The 19,331-nt window shown below is 34.0% G+C and overlaps 1 protein-coding gene across 6 annotated transcripts in view; it reads left to right on the top strand.

The window, feature by feature from the left end:
• LOC140669196 (glutamate receptor ionotropic, kainate 2) overlaps positions 1-19,331 on the top strand; it is a 140,568-nt gene that overhangs the window by 48,753 nt on the left and 72,484 nt on the right. For all 6 annotated transcript variants that reach the window (XM_072898798.1, XM_072898800.1, XM_072898797.1 and 3 more), the window contains one exon: positions 12,059-12,310. In XM_072898798.1, coding sequence (XP_072754899.1) covers positions 12,059-12,310 — 252 coding nt within the window. The remainder of the gene's footprint in view (positions 1-12,058; positions 12,311-19,331) is intronic.

Below are 19,331 nucleotides of genomic sequence, written 5' to 3'. Positions count from 1 at the left end.
TAAATACATACACTTAGAGCATCTAATATAAAACGCGCAATTGGATGGATGACATATATTGCGACTTGCTTTTTATATCAAAAATATTGTAAGAAAGAAAGGTAAATTTACATTTTTAATTTAAAAAGTCTATATTGAACGAATTTTTTTCACTTTTATTTGTTATTTAATGTACAGTTTTCACATTTACTTTGTTCAATATTCCTCTCTTTTCTTTAAGTTCTTGTGTTGAGATTTTTGTAGAGAATATTTGTTTTCATCAGCAGAGGGAATATTCTCAAAGAAAAACTCTCATTCTTTACATAAAACATTTTTGCTCTGTCGGACGATTTAATGGATACGTTTACGCAACCACCTGTTGCAGTAGTGAATTGCGCGAAAGTAGCGAATTTTTGCTACATTTCTTGAAGTATGTTTGATCGGTGATGAACATTGATATTTCATAACGGAGGTTTCTTAGGAAATTTGCCGATCTTGTCAAAATTCGACGGATAAGCACGTTCATGTACATATAAATGGCAAGTTATCCGCCGGAAGCAACTCGAAGAATAGTATTGCAAAGTTTACTAATTTCGAACTTCGATTATGATGATACTTTGCGCGATGTAAGCAACGAGAGACTGATTTTACTTGCAAATGAAAGATGTCCCAAGTTAAAAGCGATAAGTGACAAAGTTGCCAAGTGTAATGAATACTTGCGGATAAAGATACGACACACACACACATATACAAACGACATAAATATAAGAAATACAATTAACAGTTTCGCAGTTGTCTTAAGTGGTCGAAAATTACATGAACACTTAAATATCTTTAAAGATATAGAGAACCGTTTCTTCCTTGAAATTATGTAATTAATATTGTTGAATCATGGAAACAATGCAACACATTTTTATAATGATTTAAATTAATGTGTTTGGTTGTATATCGCAATATATGTATAATATTTTGAAATTAATCTTTGTAAAATAACTACAATATTTGTTTGCTTCTTTTGCACAAAATACTCGAAATATTTTTTTTTGTTTTTGAAATAAATTATTTTTTATTATATTAACAAGATTGTGAGTAGATTAATTTACTAAAAACGAAAGAAAGAAGAAAGAGATATATCTTTAAAGACATGTACCTATACATCTCTCTTCTTCTTTTTTCTCTCTTTCTGTCTCATTCTTTTTTATTTTTCATTTTTCGTTTTTCATTTTACACCCCATAATTCTTACATCTTTTCCTTTGTAATAACAAACTGGATTAACTAAAGGAATTAAATAAACAATTTACAGTTTTCTTCTATTATATTGCGTGTAAACATGTTTAGACTAAAAATTATATAATTGATAATTACATATCTACAATTTATATTTTAAACAGTTTATAAATATTAAGTTTATTTAGTTTAAAGAATGCTAGAAGAACGTTACTTAATGTACACAATATAATCCACGTACTATAATTCTGTTATTTACATCCATATATTAGTTATTACTTATTACAAATGAAATTGAATAAACACAAAGCAAATTAGCATAGAATATATTAATATAAACCACACACTGCAAAATATACAATACGTATATTTGAGATATATAGACAATATTATTAATTATATGTAATTAACAGTACTAAAATTAAGATTTGCGCGTAAGCACGCGTAATAGTAATGGTAGTTATTAACAATATTAATGTCGGTATCCTATTTGTGCTTGTTTATCTATTTTGAAAATTTATCTCATTATTGTAAATATTTGCATCACAAATATATATTAAACAAGTAAATAATAAGTTGCATGATCCTTCATATCAAGAATATTATGTGATCAGATGCCACATACATATCTACACATATTTAATTATTATTTATAGTTGCTTTTTACTTAAACGGATATTTATTAATACATACATACTTTGTATATTTTGTGTGTAACTATATAATTTTGAAAAATGTTCAAAGATAATAAAAAATAAGGAAGATATAAAAATGTTTAATTTTGTGAATTTTTCGAAAAAAAGTACATATATACATATAGTACATATATATATTATAAAGAAATATAAATATACATATATTTTTTTAAATTTTAATTAAATTTTTTATTTTTAATTTCTAAATTGTTAATAACATGCATTAAAAGTACGGCACTCGTTTATGCACGTGTATTTAAATACTGTTTATTTTGGAAAGCAAACACTCTTTCTCTCTAAATTCTACAAATTATTTACTGTAAAAATTTTACAGTATTTATATACAGTTATTTACTGTAAAAATTTTGTGTTTATGTATTACTGTATTTTTTTAGTGACAATATAAACAAAATGTCTTGTAGATTGAGTCGGGATAGCTAAAATATACAGTGATTATTATTGCCGATTAATATCTATAATAAATAATTAACAAATTGATGGAAGGATAATGAGGTGAAAACGATCCACCTTCGCGCCGAACATGATGCCAGAATAACGCTTTGAAAATTTAATGAGTTATACTCTTTTTCTCTCTTTTTCTCTTTCTCTCTCTCTCTCCAATTTTATCTCCAATGTGAGAAGAAACAGTCCTTGATGCCGACAAAGTTGAAAGTTGCCGAGGAAAGGCCATTCCCGCGAAAAGTTGCAAAGTTAATTAGCATGGTGTACCTTTTACGGGGATGCCCGACGCGGTTGTTAAGCTTCCGACTACTAGTATACGATAATCTAAAGGAACATAAAAGAGGAGAGGTTGCCGCCAATAAGGTTGCTCGTTATGCGATGCGCAAGACACTGTAAAATAATACGTCTTGCATTATTCCCTTGAAACTCATTAAATTCACTAACTGTAAGATCGAAAATTCTTATCGTTTTGTATAGAACTACAAAATTCAGTCAGTTTCTTGCATTTATTATGAATATTTTAATTGATCGTGAATATTTTAACAAATAAATTTTTAAGTCACATATTTGAAATAATAATTATATAACAATTATTATACGTGGATGTAGATTCAAAATTAATTGGAAAAGAGTATAATTTTATTTTGTACTCTCTATAATTGTGAATATAATTGTAAATAAAACCACAAGGAATAACATAAAAGAATGATTATATTAAAAAATATTTTTTCCATTAATATATATATATATATTTTTTTTCACGGATTAACGCAGCATAAACTATACGTAAACAGAAAAAATAAAAAATTTGTCTCATATACATATAATATTATTATTAATGGTTTTTTTATGTAGAATAAAATACACTGTGATATACTGGAACATAAATATTTCAAATATAATAAAACGTAGCAAAGTATATCGCACAATAACGTTTTCGATAAAGCAAATGTTTCCTTTCCTTCGCACAAAAAATGTTACGATTATTGTTAACGATAAAATATTACGATAATCGCTAAGCGACTACATCGATATCGATACATCACAAGTCCCAGATCGTCTCTTGGCAAGGAACTCCAGAGACTCTCCTTTATAGGAACTTAAATCAACTGCATCTCGAGAGAATGCTTTGGCAATGACCCGGCAAGACCTTTTTACGAGCGCGGAATAATTACGAGCCCAAGTCCGGCTGTTCACATTTTCACGTCGTAATCCCCCATAATAACTCAGCCCTACACTTCTCACAATTTCTCGTTAGGGAATCGCAGCAGTTGTTTTAATATTTTTTAAATATTATATCGTAATTTTTTCAAGAACGAAAAAATAAATTAACGCAAGGCTGTTCTAAAGAACAATCTAACTTTTTAAGGTACTTTAAGCATAAAATCATAAGAATCCATTGAAATTATATGATACAATAAAATATTCTCTCTATAATATACATAATGTATTTATATATTTAAATTTACAAAAATATGTAAAAGCATAATTATTAATGGAAGAATATTTTTTGTGTCATATGTTATTGTCATATATGAATTAACAATAAAAGCTACATTAATTAATCCATGTATCGCATACATTTTATTCAGTTATATAATTCCAACATTTTCAGCTCCTGAAAGCTGGAGAATTTTAATTTTACTAATTTATATTATTATCTCGTTTAACGCCGTTTCTGTGCGTGAAGTCATAAGATTAATTCACATGTGATTTTAATCAGCTTGATTACAACGTGGCGCTTAAATGCCAGCTCGTAAATGTGGCGCGCGCGATGCAAGAAGAGGCATAATCGCGCGTAATGGCTTCTTTTTATACTTATGTCTCGGACTTTATCTCCAACGTTTGCGCACCATTGATTTAAAACGCAGTCGCCTTATCTTACGAAATTAAGAAGAGCCCTCCGAATCACTCTCTTTTCCTCTCTGCCGCGCAATCCCCAGATAGCGGAATCGCCTTACGACTTTGATTCATCATCGCGAGCACCATTGGCACGGCTAGCGAGAACAAAGTGGAGGGAAGATAACTCTCGTGGCCGGTGGCCAAACTCATAACGTATTAGAGCCTCCCGCGACGATCTCGACGGTTTTCGGTTCGACGACGTCGACAAGGGCAACGAATAGATCGAGCATCGTGCGCGGAATGGAGCTTGTCGAGCGCACCGGAAAAAGAAGGCTCGAGGAACTCGAATAGGCACCGATATTCCTTTCGAGGTCCATTGTGCGCGCTTTCCTTCCGATTTATTGTCGGAAAATTCACGTAAAGACGTACGAATCTTGATACGAATCCTCTGCGCCTTTTGTGCGCCCAGGCAGACGTTAACTTTGATCGCACGGATTTTCGTGAACGAACATCTTCGAGATTTATCCGAAATGAAGAGCTGACCTTCGTCGTAGATCTCACCGTGGATGATCTGATCGTAAGAAGGACGGAGTCATCTTCGAGCCTTTCGAAATATGATTGATTTTCGTCGAATCGTCAAAGGCAAATGCGAAGAGTAAGAAACAGCGATCCCTCGTCTTATAATGTCAGAGCTGACGTTTTAAAAAGCGAGTTAACTTTCGTATTTCTTGTAGACGACGTCGACGTCAGCCACAGAAACTTTTTCGACAGCGCGCTGTCATCGTAAACAAATTCATATACGATTGGCTGACTGGCTCGCCTCTACTATCCTACTCTTTCCTTCTCTTATTTTCTCGCGTTTCCGGACGCCTTCTGATCTGCTACCAACCGTTCATATATCCCACTCCTTGTTTTTGTTCGCGAAAATACGCATTGTTCTCCTCCCTCGCTCCTTCCACTATTGATCTCGCTTTTCAATTTACTACCATCTCGAGACCAGAGACCACGTCCTTGAAACATAGAACTCCGACAGAACGTTGTCCTTTGTAACGTTTCCGATTCCGTATGACTGTTACAAGCGTAAGTTAGAATTTCTCTCTGAAATCAATGCCGTATTACGATATGATTACTACGGATAAGACATCTGAAGCTTATCAAATTGAAGTTCGAATTGTCTTTACGAATTTGCACGGGGACGATAAGACCAATGTCGCGAATATCTTTGAGAGTTAACGGATTAATGAACAAGAAGTCGCGCGCGACTTCCATTGTGGATAACGAGTAAAGCCGGATAATATATTTATTGGCGTAGTCGAGATAAATTGGATTTTCCGCGTCGCGGTCCTTTGCCGAAACTATGGTTCGTTTGATTCAGCTACATTTCTGCTCAAAGATCGATAAGTCGCCATTTAATTGGTGCTTTAAAGTCCCTTCGATCGACGATGATATAATTCCTAATGAATCAAGTGAACAAGCGAATTTAGGTTACCCGATTACTATAGTTACCGGAATCGGCAAAGACTATACGCGCGATTGACTACTCTGGCAAGGTAGCATCGAGTTAGTTTCGTAATAATGAAGTGGCGGTATAGGTAAGAGCTGCAGGGTGAAATGCAACCAACGTCCGGAAGAAACCGTAGGGAAATAAGTCGATTTGATTAATTTGAGCGAGAGAGTAGCAACTACTTTGATGAAATAAATCAAGGCAGAGACTATCGACATTACACGAATAACTTCATTCATCGCACTATTAGTGCCGTATGAATTTGTGATAGGAAACGTGCGAATGCATCTGCGTAGTCTATTAAAAATATTTGTTATTTTTAACAATGCAATTTTAAATACGTATGCATGTGACACTTTAATATATATAGCTATGTAATAAATTTTTTTAATTTACACTTATTCATATACATAATTAGAAAAATCGATTAAAGTTAATTTTCTCACTCAACGTTTTATGCAAATTAAATCGTTTCAAACATTGCGTTTGTACGTATGAAAAACGAAATGAGTTTACCAAAGCTCTAACTGGATTTTTCCCTTTTTTTTTTCTTTTTTTTTTCGTAAAAGATAGTTTTTCCGCGATATAAATCCCGGCGATTGCGAAATTACGTTTATTCTCGAACTCTCTGTTAGATGATTTTTTTCCCTCATCAGCGACAAAAGTCATGAGCTACATTGCCACAGAGAGCAACTCGGTGGTGAAACTCCGAAACTCTGCGACGAGATCCATCGCAAACCGAATAAATTGAATTCATTTCGCTTCGGATGACAAATGTGACCGATCGATAGTCCAGAATGACTACGGTATACATTTGTACTACATTTCGAATCTTTAATTACGCAATGAATTTCGCATGTTTGCACCGACGCAATTATTGAAATGTTTTTGAATGAATCATTATACTAGATAATGATTAACTATTATCTATAATTAAATATAAATAATTAACTATTATCTATAATTAAATTATAATTACTATTATCTCTAATATTTTAAATCCTAATATTATATTTATACATTTCATAATGAAATTGAGACAGAGATATTGAAATGTACAGATATATATATTATATTCATCGATTTGCATAAAATTTCTGACTGATTGTGAGATATAATAGTAATATAATAAAAAATTTAAAACATTTCTATCGAAGATTTATTTCCCTGAAAAAAGAATATATATATATATATATATATATATATATATATATATATATAATTGTGCAACGTTTATTTATATTAAGTTGAATTAATAAAAGTATATATTTCTTGTTTTTCAGAGGAAGAGAGAGAGAGAGAGAGAGAAAGAGAGAGGAGTAATGAAATTTAAAATTGTTATCAAATATTTCGAAAGTAGTAAAAACAAGCTATGGCACAACGGGTGGAACTAAAAGCACTTTATTTCATCTCTGAATTTATGGGTCAGCGGCAAATCCAATTTCATAACTTAGTTAATAATTCAATTTCTACAGACTATCGTTTTTATGGAGATTCTTATATATATATATATATATATATATATATATATATATATATATATATATATTAACAAAAATGTGTAAATATATTTCCTTTATTTTTTAGAGCGCACGCAATTTGTTTTTTTGTAACCGAAAATAATTACTGAAGTGGTAAATACTCGAGTCATGAAACACACTGAAATTGTTATTAGTGCTCCGTCTTGAGCAGGCTGACAAGTAATATCGAACCTATTGCCCTTCCGCTTCTTTCTGATTTTCGGTTTATAACGTCGTTCAAGTGTTTCTTGGTGGGATAACCGGAGACGAAAGTAATAAAATGTCAGAAGTATATTTCTCGTCGGATTCCGATCGACGCGACGCATTACGCGGAAAATATTTGTGTGCGCATAAACATGTACGACGATATACAACTACTTGCGAGAGAAACACAAGTTTTTTCTGCTACCGTGAAACATCGAGAAATATATTCACCACAAGTTTCATATTTTCTTTTATATTCATCTCGCAATAGATTTTATACAACGTCGTATGTATTCTATTTAATTTTCTCTCTCTCTCTCTCTCTCTCTAGTTTACAAACAATATTTGAGAAATTAAAAATACGCAATATCTATATATAAAATAAATCTATCGAAATACACGCACATTTAGGATATGCGGCATATAAAATTGGGAATGGAATTTTGTGTTAAATTTTCGCAAATCATAGATTGTCTAAAATGAACTTTAGTAGAGATTTAAAAAAAGATAAAATTACTATTAATTAACTTTGAGAGAGTTTTTCAAATTTAACTTCAGAAATGTTTACAAATAAAATTTTGATGAAAATTCAAGTTTTGTACGAATTTAATAGGATTTATTGATTTTCTATAGAGTAAAGGATAGTATTATACAGTATTATATAAAAGCACAATATGCTTTTAAAATAATTGTTTTCCAATAAAGAAACATATTGATATTGCGATATTGTAACATTATAACAATTGCATACGCATACAGGAAAATGTAGAACAGAATACAAGAATTGAGAGGAGAATATGGACAGTTACATGTAATATTTACAAGAATGGGAAAGTTACTTTTGAAAAGTAACTAGTTACTGTTACTCGTTACCGAGTCAAAATAGTAACTAGTCACCGTTATTCGTTACTTATTATCAAAAGTGACTAGTTATCGTTATCGTTACTTAAAAAATAACCATTCGTTACTTTTCTCGTTACTTTTTTAATATTAAAACAAGATAAAAATTAAATAAAAAATCTACTTTTGTAATATATTTTATTTAAAAAATTAATAATTGAAATATTAATAAAATATCAATAAATTTTTTTAAATTTTTTATTTTAAATTTGTAAAATCATAAATAATAAAGAAAAAATTTTAAAATATTCAAAGTATAAATAACAAAATTTTGGTTTGCATTAAATTTATAACTATAGTCAAATATACGATATATTTGTTGTACTCTTATAATTATTAAAGTTAAATTCGTTACCGCTACAGCTACAGAAAAAAAATAGTATAACGCCCTTATCACTACGTTACGAAAAAAAAGTAACTATAACGGTAACGCGTTACTTCCCAACCCTGAATATTTATTGTATAGTCTAATATTTACTATACTTTACTCTTAGAAAAAAAATTGTATTATTTTGTACGAAACATAATATAGATGTCAATAGTTTAGAAGCAGCAAAGTAAAACGAAAACAGAAAGAAAGGTTGATGGATCGAGCATTATCGCATTATTTCTTATCCGTCTCTTTGGTGCCTGCGTTCTAGCGTTATATTCACCATTACACATCCTTTCTGTCTGTACTAGTTGTCTGCTTCCATTTTTCGACGTGCATTTTATTTCCTTGCTATTCAACTGCCCACCTAACGTCCCTTTACTTTCCGCTTTCTGTCCCATTTGCTCTCATCTCAATTCTCATCGCACTCTGTTCGATGCTCTTTCTTTCTTCCTCTTGACAATAAAGGGACACAGTTGAATTGAAAGGAAATCGATTATACGGATATTAAAAAAAATAAAAATGTGATGTGCCGTTTAATTTGAGAAGTTTAGTCTAGTCGAGAGCAGACAAAAAGTTCGATTTATTAAAGATTTCCCTTTTTTTTAGAAAAGCAAGCATAATAAAAAAATAAAATTTAAAAAATTGGCTAACAATAAATTAATCTCCTAAATTAACACAAAAATTTGTGGTTAAAAAAAGTATATAATCTTTTCTTTAATATAAATTTTCTGTGTTCAAGCAAATAAATTTGTTTTACACTAACGATCAAGTTATTTTTTTTTATTTTTATATTATATTGTAACTATTATATTTTTTTTACATTTGTTTTCGTTGCTTTCTATTTTTCAACGTGCTCTTTATTTCTTCGCATCGTATTTCACTATCACTCTAGCTAAAGAACAAAATGGGATTTATTTGAAAAAGAATCGATTGTATAGGAATATTTGAAAGAAAGATATATCGTGGAAACACGCAAGTTATGAAAGAAATATGAGCGGAAGGTAAATTGAATTTGATTTATTATGAGCGCACTTCACGCGAAAGTTGTTTCTTTAGAGAGGTGAAGTTCTTTAAAGGGAAAAAGGGAGAGTTTCGAGAGAAAAAGAGAAAATTGAGGCCCAGGCTCTAACGATTACCCCATTAAAGCAACGAATTAAACCTCATTTACTTTTGAGAGAGAGAAAGGAGATTCGTTTATAACTATCTTGATTTTTTTTAAGCTTTGAACGCCGGTACGACGTTGAGTCGGTTGAAAGTTTATTTTAGCCTTAGCCATTTACCTTTGCGCGTATTTCTAGCTACGGTTTTAATAATCTGTGCAAATTTAACGGTTGAGCAGGTTGAGAGGCGATGCAATAAGCCGTGTTCAAAATATTGATATAGGTACCATAACGCTAAATCAATATATCGAGTACACTGTAAATTAAATAAATTATGTATGTACATTTGGGTGAATTATGGATAATTCTCTGCAATTCAGTTGCTTTTAGTTTTAAAAGCCGCGCGATCTCCATTGCGTTTTTAGGTATTTTCAGGTAAATCGACTAGATACGAGACGTCTATTACAGGTTTATATTAAAGTAATAAAAAATATAGTAAAAATAATAAAAAAATTCTTAGATATAGAGAGCGTCTTTCATTAAATGCAAATGCTACGATCACGCGGTATTCAATATATATTTCCATCAATTTGAGATCGAAGCAAAATTACGCCATCCATGTAAAATTTCATTTCGCCAATCGCGCGGACCATCTTTACCCTGCGGCTTTGTATTACCAGCCAAAAACCATACGCAGTAAAGAACGAAATCCGGATTGTTGTAATCCACGTATAATGACGACGATATCACGGCCGTAGCATGGAATGATAATGGAACCTCCAAAAACCCATTATCTCGCTGCGCGAGAAGCCATTACTTGTCGACTTCCAGCTTCCCGTTGATCTTTTTCACTGTTCTCTCGTGATAATCAGACGGTAACCGGACCGAACTAACTTAATCAGTCAGTGCATCAACGACTCATTTCGAGGAAATCATCGGTAGTTTTCCTAAATAATTCGTTAATCAAGTCACTTTACGTAACAGAATTTTCCTCCAATTAAAATACTCGCCGTCTTTACATTGTTCACCTAAACGAGCAAATATTCATAGCTAATTTAACGTTACTTTACACAAAGACATTATTGAATATTTGATGAACCGTCCATTCGCGTCGCAATTCCATACAGCTTGTCCCTTTATAACAATCATCACGTTGCATTTCGCAGAAAGCAACTCGAGAAGCGCGACACTCGCTAGCGTTTATCGAAATTCCCGGCATTTGATCTAACTAATGTCACCTTGTTGAACTCGGAAAATCGATATCCGTCCGCGCAACAACGTAAATTAACTCAGCAATGTAAAGACGCGAACCAAAGAGAGATTATATAATGGGCGAGTGTGAAAGGAGAAGACGAGGGAGGGAGGCTCTGGTTTGTTCCTGTGGGTGGTGGATAAAGGCGGATGCTCACGACTAAACTCCGATTCGGTTGTCTAAAACCCGATGCGGCAACACTTAGAGAACTTGCGAGGAGATAACACCCGACGGTGTGCCCCAAGCATGCCCCGGCTTCGGTCATTCTGCACGTACGACGACGACGACGACGACGACGACGACGATGACAACCCTCCCTTATGCTCGCGTGTAGCCTCGGAGCGAGTAGTGGTACAATCGTCGCGTGTTCTACATTTCTACATTTAGTGTGGCGTTAATGCCACGTTAGCGTTCATCCGCGGGTTGGACTTCTCCGCGTTACACCGGGATTATCGACCGTGACACGGCGTCATTATGTCCGGTTACCGCGTTTTCCCTTACCGCGAGAACGTCGCTAATTCCCGAGTTAATCGCTTTTCTCTTTCTCATTCGGCGAAAATGAGGAAATGGATGTTAATTGCGTAAAGAGAAAAAGGAAGAAACATAACTCGATTGTAAACTAACAGCGAATAAAGTAGCATCATTACCCGCGATAATTAAAATTACCGCACTGTTAATTCCTTACGAGAAAATCGGGTTAAATTATCGTTCTTGGGCGGAATTGATGTTCAAATTGAATCTAGTGTCTGCATAATATTTGCGCTTAGAATATATATATATATACTTATATATATATATTTGCAATAAGAGTAACTAATTGTAATTAATTTAATTCTCTCGAGTTTCTCTGAATGTTTCGATTGCAAAGCGTTATATTTATTTCATAAAAGTTAAAGATAAATAAAAGAGAAGGGTGAGTACTTTTCGCTGAAATGTCTCTTGTGAAAAATATTGCAGGAAAGCAACATGTATTAACGTGCGTGTCGCTTTTTGTTTCAGCGTGTCAGCAGGTCAAGTACGGCGTCCAGGCGCTCTTTGGGCCCTCTGATCCGATCCTGGGCCAGCACATTCACAGTATCTGTGATGCCCTCGACATTCCGCATCTCGAGGCTAGGCTGGACCTGGACGCAGAGGCGAAAGAATTCAGCATTAATCTCCATCCCGCACAAAGTCTGCTCAACATCGCTTATCAGGACGTCATGGAGTTCCTCAATTGGACCAAGGTGGCGATCATCTATGAGGACGATTACGGTGAGTGATGATAAACTGTTAATTAATAAATATGATAAATGCAATGCGCTAATACGTTTATTAAATTGACACAGCCATTTTAGCAGAATTAAATGAAAAGTCTACAGGAATTTAGTTTTTTTTGTTGCTAATTTTATTTTATTAATCTTTGCTAAAAATGGCTGTGCTCGCAGTTTAATAAACGAGACGTTATTTCTGGAAGATACGTTTGCTGCATGAGAATAAATAAAGCAAGTTGGCTTACATGAATTTCTCTGCGCTTACTGGCATTTGAAAATCTGTTTTACACGCTCAGTAAGATATCTCGGGACATTTGACGCGTGTTAACGTATTAAGGTCGCACTAATGACGCTACACATTTTTAGTCGTAAATGAAGCCGTTGTAGAATTCTCGTTTCAAGGAAGTAACCGAAGTAACACAAGTATTTTGACAAAAGCGCACTCTTCTTTTTATATCGCGAATGAAATATCATATTTATGTCATCTATTTTCATCTTCTGGCTAATTGTGATTAATTAAATCGATTAAAGTCGAGAGTTAGCAATATTGTCACCTCTCGAGTTTCTCTGAATGTTATGATTGTGAAGCGTTACATTTGTGCCGTAAAAGTCAAAGATAAATAAAAGAAAAAGAGGAGTATTTTTCGCTAAAATGTTTCTTATTAAAAATATTGCAGGCGAACAACGCGCATTAAATGACATTCGAACTATTATACAATATATTCAAGTTTGAAATTTTCGCCGACGCAGAGTCGATTTTAAAGTCCTTTGAAATCCGAAGTGAACATTGTACAAGCATTTGCGTATGCGCAGTGGGCAAAAAGCATCTCGTTTTCCCATTGAAATTAATACTTTACCAGTTACCTGAGAAAGCAACGCGGAAAGGAGTAAAAAGTTAATAGCGATAGATGATTTGAAACATTCAGCCAAGTATGAAATCGGATTGAGTTCGTCCTTTTACAAGAAAGAAGGCTCCCTCGCTTTAGCAAGTCAGTTCCATGATTTTAATTAATTCGCATAATGAACTTATTTAAATAATTCGAGGAGCGTTGCAAGCACGTTCTCAATTTGGATAGGGAACTTCCCTTGACAGATTAAAGTGTGCTTTTATAGAAATCTATTCAAGGTGCTAAAATATAAAGTTAAAGAGGAATTTTGAAGAGCATATACAATGTTATTTTTTGTTTTATCTTTAATATCTTAATATAAGTTGTGTACGATAATTTTTTAATTTTTAATTCTAAAAAGTAAAGAACGAATCTTTGCTGGGGTATATTTTTTTCTCGCTTCCTTTTTCCATCTTCTAATCTTCTAAAATCCTCGCGCTTTCTCCTTCAAATCTTCAGACGGAAATTACAATCGCGAATTCGCGAGTGCTTTTGATGCGCTTCTGGAGTTTCATCGTAACGGAGATGCGCCGGCGAAGGTGCATTAATTATGCAAACGCGGGCGGCTGCGCGCTCGAATTGCACACCTCTCGTAATTTGACGGAAATAACGAGCGAGTGACGAGTGATCGGTGGAACGCGACCCTCCGGATGGGCGCGATTGCGTCGAATTAGGAGCGGTGCTAGCGACGCAACAAGACGAATCGCACGACATAAAGTTGTGAGTTCCGCGACACCGGAATATTCCCGTGACTGATCATCGTGGCACGTGAGCCGTCACTGCGGTTACTGCGACGCGTGACGATTCTACGAGATGGCCGCTAAATCCGTTGTCCGGAGGCATTTGTCGCGCCGAGAGATATTTTATGAGTCCCCGCAGAGGGTTTTTCGTAAATCGCAGTCGCCTGTAACGCTTCGTGAAACAAATCGTCGTAATTATTATCCGGCAATGAGGAGATGGCACGCGATAAACGATAAGAAATTATTATCACGAAGATTTGTTATAAAATGTGAAATATAATTGATATATAAAATAACTTGTAATATAATTAATAAAATAAATTGAGAAAATTTCATTACGTGCAATTACCTTTTAGGTGAAAATTAGTGTACTATTCATTTGTGTTAAATAAGCCGATAGGTATGTGACATTGATTGAACATATGGCTCCAATTCACGTAACGGTATTTCACTAGTACGTGAAATACCGTTTATATAACATGTACAGTTGAATAAAACGCGTTAGCACCTGGTAAAATGAAATTAACCGATACACGTCGATAGACTGACGCATTCACACCAACGAACCGATAGTGTGAATACCTGAAGTTTTTTTATCCAACTTAATCCGCCCGAAGCGTCGATAATTTCATTTCCGTCTTTCTACGGGATTTTCTCCCGGAATTTGACCGCTTTTGACGAAAAACATCTTCCGAGCTTAAACCGCCTTCCACAACGATCTTAACTATTTGTGAGAGTGCACAGAGACACACGTACAAACCGATTAGAACGCCCCTGATTCCCGGGGAGTTGAATTCATCACCCTCTCCCCTCCCCATCCTTCTCCCCTTCCCCTTCCCCTTCCTCGCGCGTCCTTGCGGGATCGACATTGAATTCCTCGAGAGATTTACCAGGACTCCGCGATCTCCGTGTTTCCTCCACTTTCAATTCCGACGCGCTATGTACCCGCAAAATATAAGGGATCCAAGTCGGCAAAATCGTACATGTCTCCAACATGTTTGCCGTTACGTGTCCGCGATCCGTCTTGTGAAATTTCACGTTTCCCGCAGGATCGAACATCGTCGCGACGGTGATACGGTGGTACGTTCATTCGAGTGGCTCAATGTCGGCTTTTACCCGGAAAGCTCTCGAATCAACGCTCTTGAATCACGGTGCGATTATGCCAACCGCTGTCAAAATTGTACGTGAATTATGTAGGATTCTAATTATGTAAATCCGTATATTACGCCGATTTTATGCCGTGTGTGTTGCCCGGATGAATTTAAGAAGCTTAACATATTGATTAATGAATCAATGAATTCAAATTTAAATCTCTTTGCTCCGGTCTCGTGCAGTTTGCGAAATTGACATGATTCAATCGTCGAGCAAATGCCGCGGAGCATTTCACGACGACGGTGATCTCGGCAGCCAGATAACGTGGCACTAGATCTCTTTCAACTTTCAAGTAGTTTAGAGAGCCGCTGATATCGATTCACGATTACTTTACTCGTTTTCCGTCTCGTGGAGTTCCTGCGACGACGCGGAAACTTACCCGACCAGTAGCAACTACTATCTACTTTGCGCGCTTCTCAAATCACCGCATCGTATCTAATCAAGCGACCAATGTTCCTGCTTCTCGAATAACTTAGCTCGTACAAAAATTTACGGTACATTATTGCGCGCAATTAGTTATCAAGCGCGTACTTAATATTGTATTATATTAAATAAAAATGCATAATTGTATTTATATGAAACACAATCAAATTAGGTACGTGTGTACATACAGAGTATCTTGTAATTGATAATACAATCTACAAAAAAAAAATAATAATTACATGAAGAAAAATAAAAATGGAAAACTAAGTTCCTTTATATAAAATTTTATTTTTGAGTAGAAATAATTTTTGAAGTTTAGAAAATTAATAATATATTTGTACTCTTTTAAGCTTAATTTTACGTCATATATTTTTTATTGCGTTTCGACAATAATTATTAATATAAATATAAAAGTACAATATTTTCTTAAATAATTTATAAACATAATTAATTAAAATTAATAATTTAAATTATTTAAATGTAATATTTTTAAGAGACATATACAATATTATTTTTATTTGTAACAACCTAATACATTTCTTTTAAAAATATTACATTTAAATAATTTTAATTAATAATTGAAATTAATAATTTTAATTAATAATGTTTATAAATTATTTTAAAAAATATTGTTGGCATCCGCCAGTATATAAAATCATTCATAAATTAATGGTTTTATGCAGATACTGGCGGATCGATGGTGCTTGAAGAATTTCACAATCGTTATTTCATGTATGCTTTTAGACTTTTGCGGAATGTCAATTCGGTTCTTCCTCGAAAAGTTCAAACATCTTTGCCTCTTGTGCAATTTCAAATGGAATTTCACATAGAAGACGTATAGAGAATATCGAAGAATTTTGGAACATGGGAAAATTTTCCTTCTCTCAACAGCGTTTCTATAAATATTTTGTTTTTTAACTTAAATATGTGAAAATAAATTATTTATTATATTGTTGAATTTTCTACATACATATACGGAGAGATTAAATAATATAGAATTGTTGTATGCAATATTTATCTGAATCGAGACAGTTTCCATTGAAATATCTAAATTAATGTAATTCTCCATTCGATAATCGTATAACTATTATATGTAATATTTACCTGAATCGAGGCAAAATTTTCATTAATGGAATTATTCCATTCGACAGGTATACTAAGGCATTTACACGAGTATACCACAATTAATTTATTTTCTTATCTTCTCAAATTTAATCAATTTTCATTTGCTTATATGAGAGAGAAAAAGAAAGAGAGAGAGAGAGAGAGAGAGAGAAATTATGCATTATTAACGCAGAACGAGCAAAATCAAGTCAGTGCATTAGAAACTCCTTACTACTCCGCACAATAAACGCGCTCCGCATAATTCGCTGGCAGACAGTGAATAGACTTTACAATGAAGCCCTGTGTCCGTGGCACGATATAATATCAACGCCAAGTTCCTCGCATGTATGTACATAGATCTACAATGTTAATGGCGAGCTAGGAAAATCGTGACTAAGCGGAAGTTACTCTGTCTGATTTTGTCGACAATATGGTACATGATTTACTAATCCACTCGTATCAGTGTTACATAATCAGTGTCACCGTCATCTTAACGTTGTATGTTTAGGGATGCTGCAAATAGGCTATGCATCATTTACCAATGTAATTTATACAATGTGATTTAAATCTTTTATTTATAAATGTAGTAATTAAATATACATAAGCGTTACTGTTTTCTTATATTCTGCTATGACGTTAAACATGATATTATACTGATCAAACAGTCGCATTAAAATCCAGGAGTTTTAAATTATACGAAAGAAAGCGTTGGAGAAGACGTTTGCCGATTGAAATAACGAGATAATATATAATATCGCGAGTAATATGGTGCGATATTAAGCGAACATTCTTCCATGCGCGCCGGCCTTTATACGCACTGAATAACGACGTGCTCCTCAGGCATTATTCAGCGGCAAGTCGTCGGCGAGATTCCGACGTCGTCGTAATTACATCCGGAGTCCATCGAAGCGGAACCACCACGATTAATGTTTCACGATTAATTCGACGTTCGAGTTCTCAATCTACGATCGTAATAAGTTTGACCTCCATTCATCTCGAGAGATGTTCGGTACAGAAAAAGAGAGAGAGAGAGAGAGAAAGTTCAGCATTAGAAGATGGTACTTTCCGCTTTGCTTTTTTTTTTTTTTTTTTTTTTTTTTCCCTTTCGAAAAAAGGAGCAGGTCGAGCAACCGAAACGGTTTCGAGCCTGCTTCGTAGTCCCGTCGAAACCTGATTCCGTTTCCTTACATCTCGAGAATCGCCAATGAACCTTCAACCCGACCCATCACAGTCTATTGTGAAACTTTCAAGGCTCTCTCTCACCCTATCGAACAACCATCTCTGCGTTCCTCCCCGCGTTCGTCTTCTCTCTCTTTCCCTCACGAGTTCTTATCGTCCACATTCCTCGCAAAACCCTCAGAATAATGGAGTCACTGGCGGAAGGACGAATCGTCACGCTGAACGCACGACCTGCATTTTTATATTTCAATGCAGAAATGATGAAAAAAGCACGAGAGTTTCCGCCCAGCATATTTTTCATTTTTCTCCAGCAGCTCGGAACTTTTATCAAGAAATTTTTATATTTTACGGATATTATCGGATGTCATGGTTATGCATTGTGAATAAATTTAAAATAACGACAATATAACATTGGCTAGAATATACATTTTTAACCATAGAGATAGTTGACAAGAAGATTAACTATTAACACTTTTAATAAATGATGAGCGAGCACGCAAAATTTTTAATGTTGTCCATCCGCCCTTTATTTTCGGCATTTTATCCGCGGGAAATATATTCCGCTTGAAGAAAGATACTTTTGTTCTTATTCTATAGTTCTACTCGTAAAGTTTGTTGGTTCAAGCGGGAAACGTCAAATCCTTCTTACGTGAGATCCGTCAAAACCAGGCGCGGCGTGGCCATATCATATTTTTATTTAACCACTGAAGGTGACAGTCCAGCAGTATTTTATAAAACTCATATATGACAGAAAGCTTTGAGTATTTCGTATTTTTAGCTTGCCTACAAATATTCTCTTTTTTTAATTCCAGCTGTATCGTAATTCTAAACTATTATTTATCTTTCAAAAAAAAGGATATTAAATGGAGAGAATATGTAAAATATTTTTCTGTAAAACTTATTTATTTATGAATAACTATAGTTAAATTGCAAAAAAATATATTGAATTTATTTATATAAAAAAACATATCTCATACATATGTATACATTACCATGAAACTTTGCAAAAAACGCATACAATATGTATATTATTGTTACCGTCAGAATATACTATTTCGATTTTTCTTGATTCGCATAGTTTATCTTTTTTATCGTGTGTTATAAATAATATATTATAAATAAGTCTTAAAAAAAAGTCACTTGCGGTCTCTCTCGCATATCTTAATCAATAATTTTTCTCACGTGTTCTAAATAATGTCGCTGAGTAACTCTGCCAGTCATTTTCCTCACGTACCACGAATATTGTCAAGGAAGATCGATAATTTCTCTCACGTATTTTCAAATTTTGGCAAACAGGCCTCTACCCTCCCTTCTTTCTAATTTCAGCCACGTGTTCTAAATGATTTTGCCCCCGGACGCGAACCTCCGACGGCAATATTCTTCGCACGATCTGCGCGTTATAATTCGGTAATTACAAGAAAGTTCAAAGAATCCGCAAGAAGCGCATTCTGTGAAAATTACACGCGGTCGCCACCATATTTTGCGGAAGATCCTTAGCAAGTATCCTCTATTACGTGCTATGCTCTTCTACGCATAA

Source organism: Anoplolepis gracilipes, chromosome 9 (assembly GCF_047496725.1).
Source record: "Anoplolepis gracilipes chromosome 9, ASM4749672v1, whole genome shotgun sequence".
In the NCBI taxonomy this organism is placed as follows: domain Eukaryota; kingdom Metazoa; phylum Arthropoda; class Insecta; order Hymenoptera; family Formicidae; genus Anoplolepis; species Anoplolepis gracilipes.
This window is presented reverse-complemented; position numbering and strand designations above follow the sequence as displayed.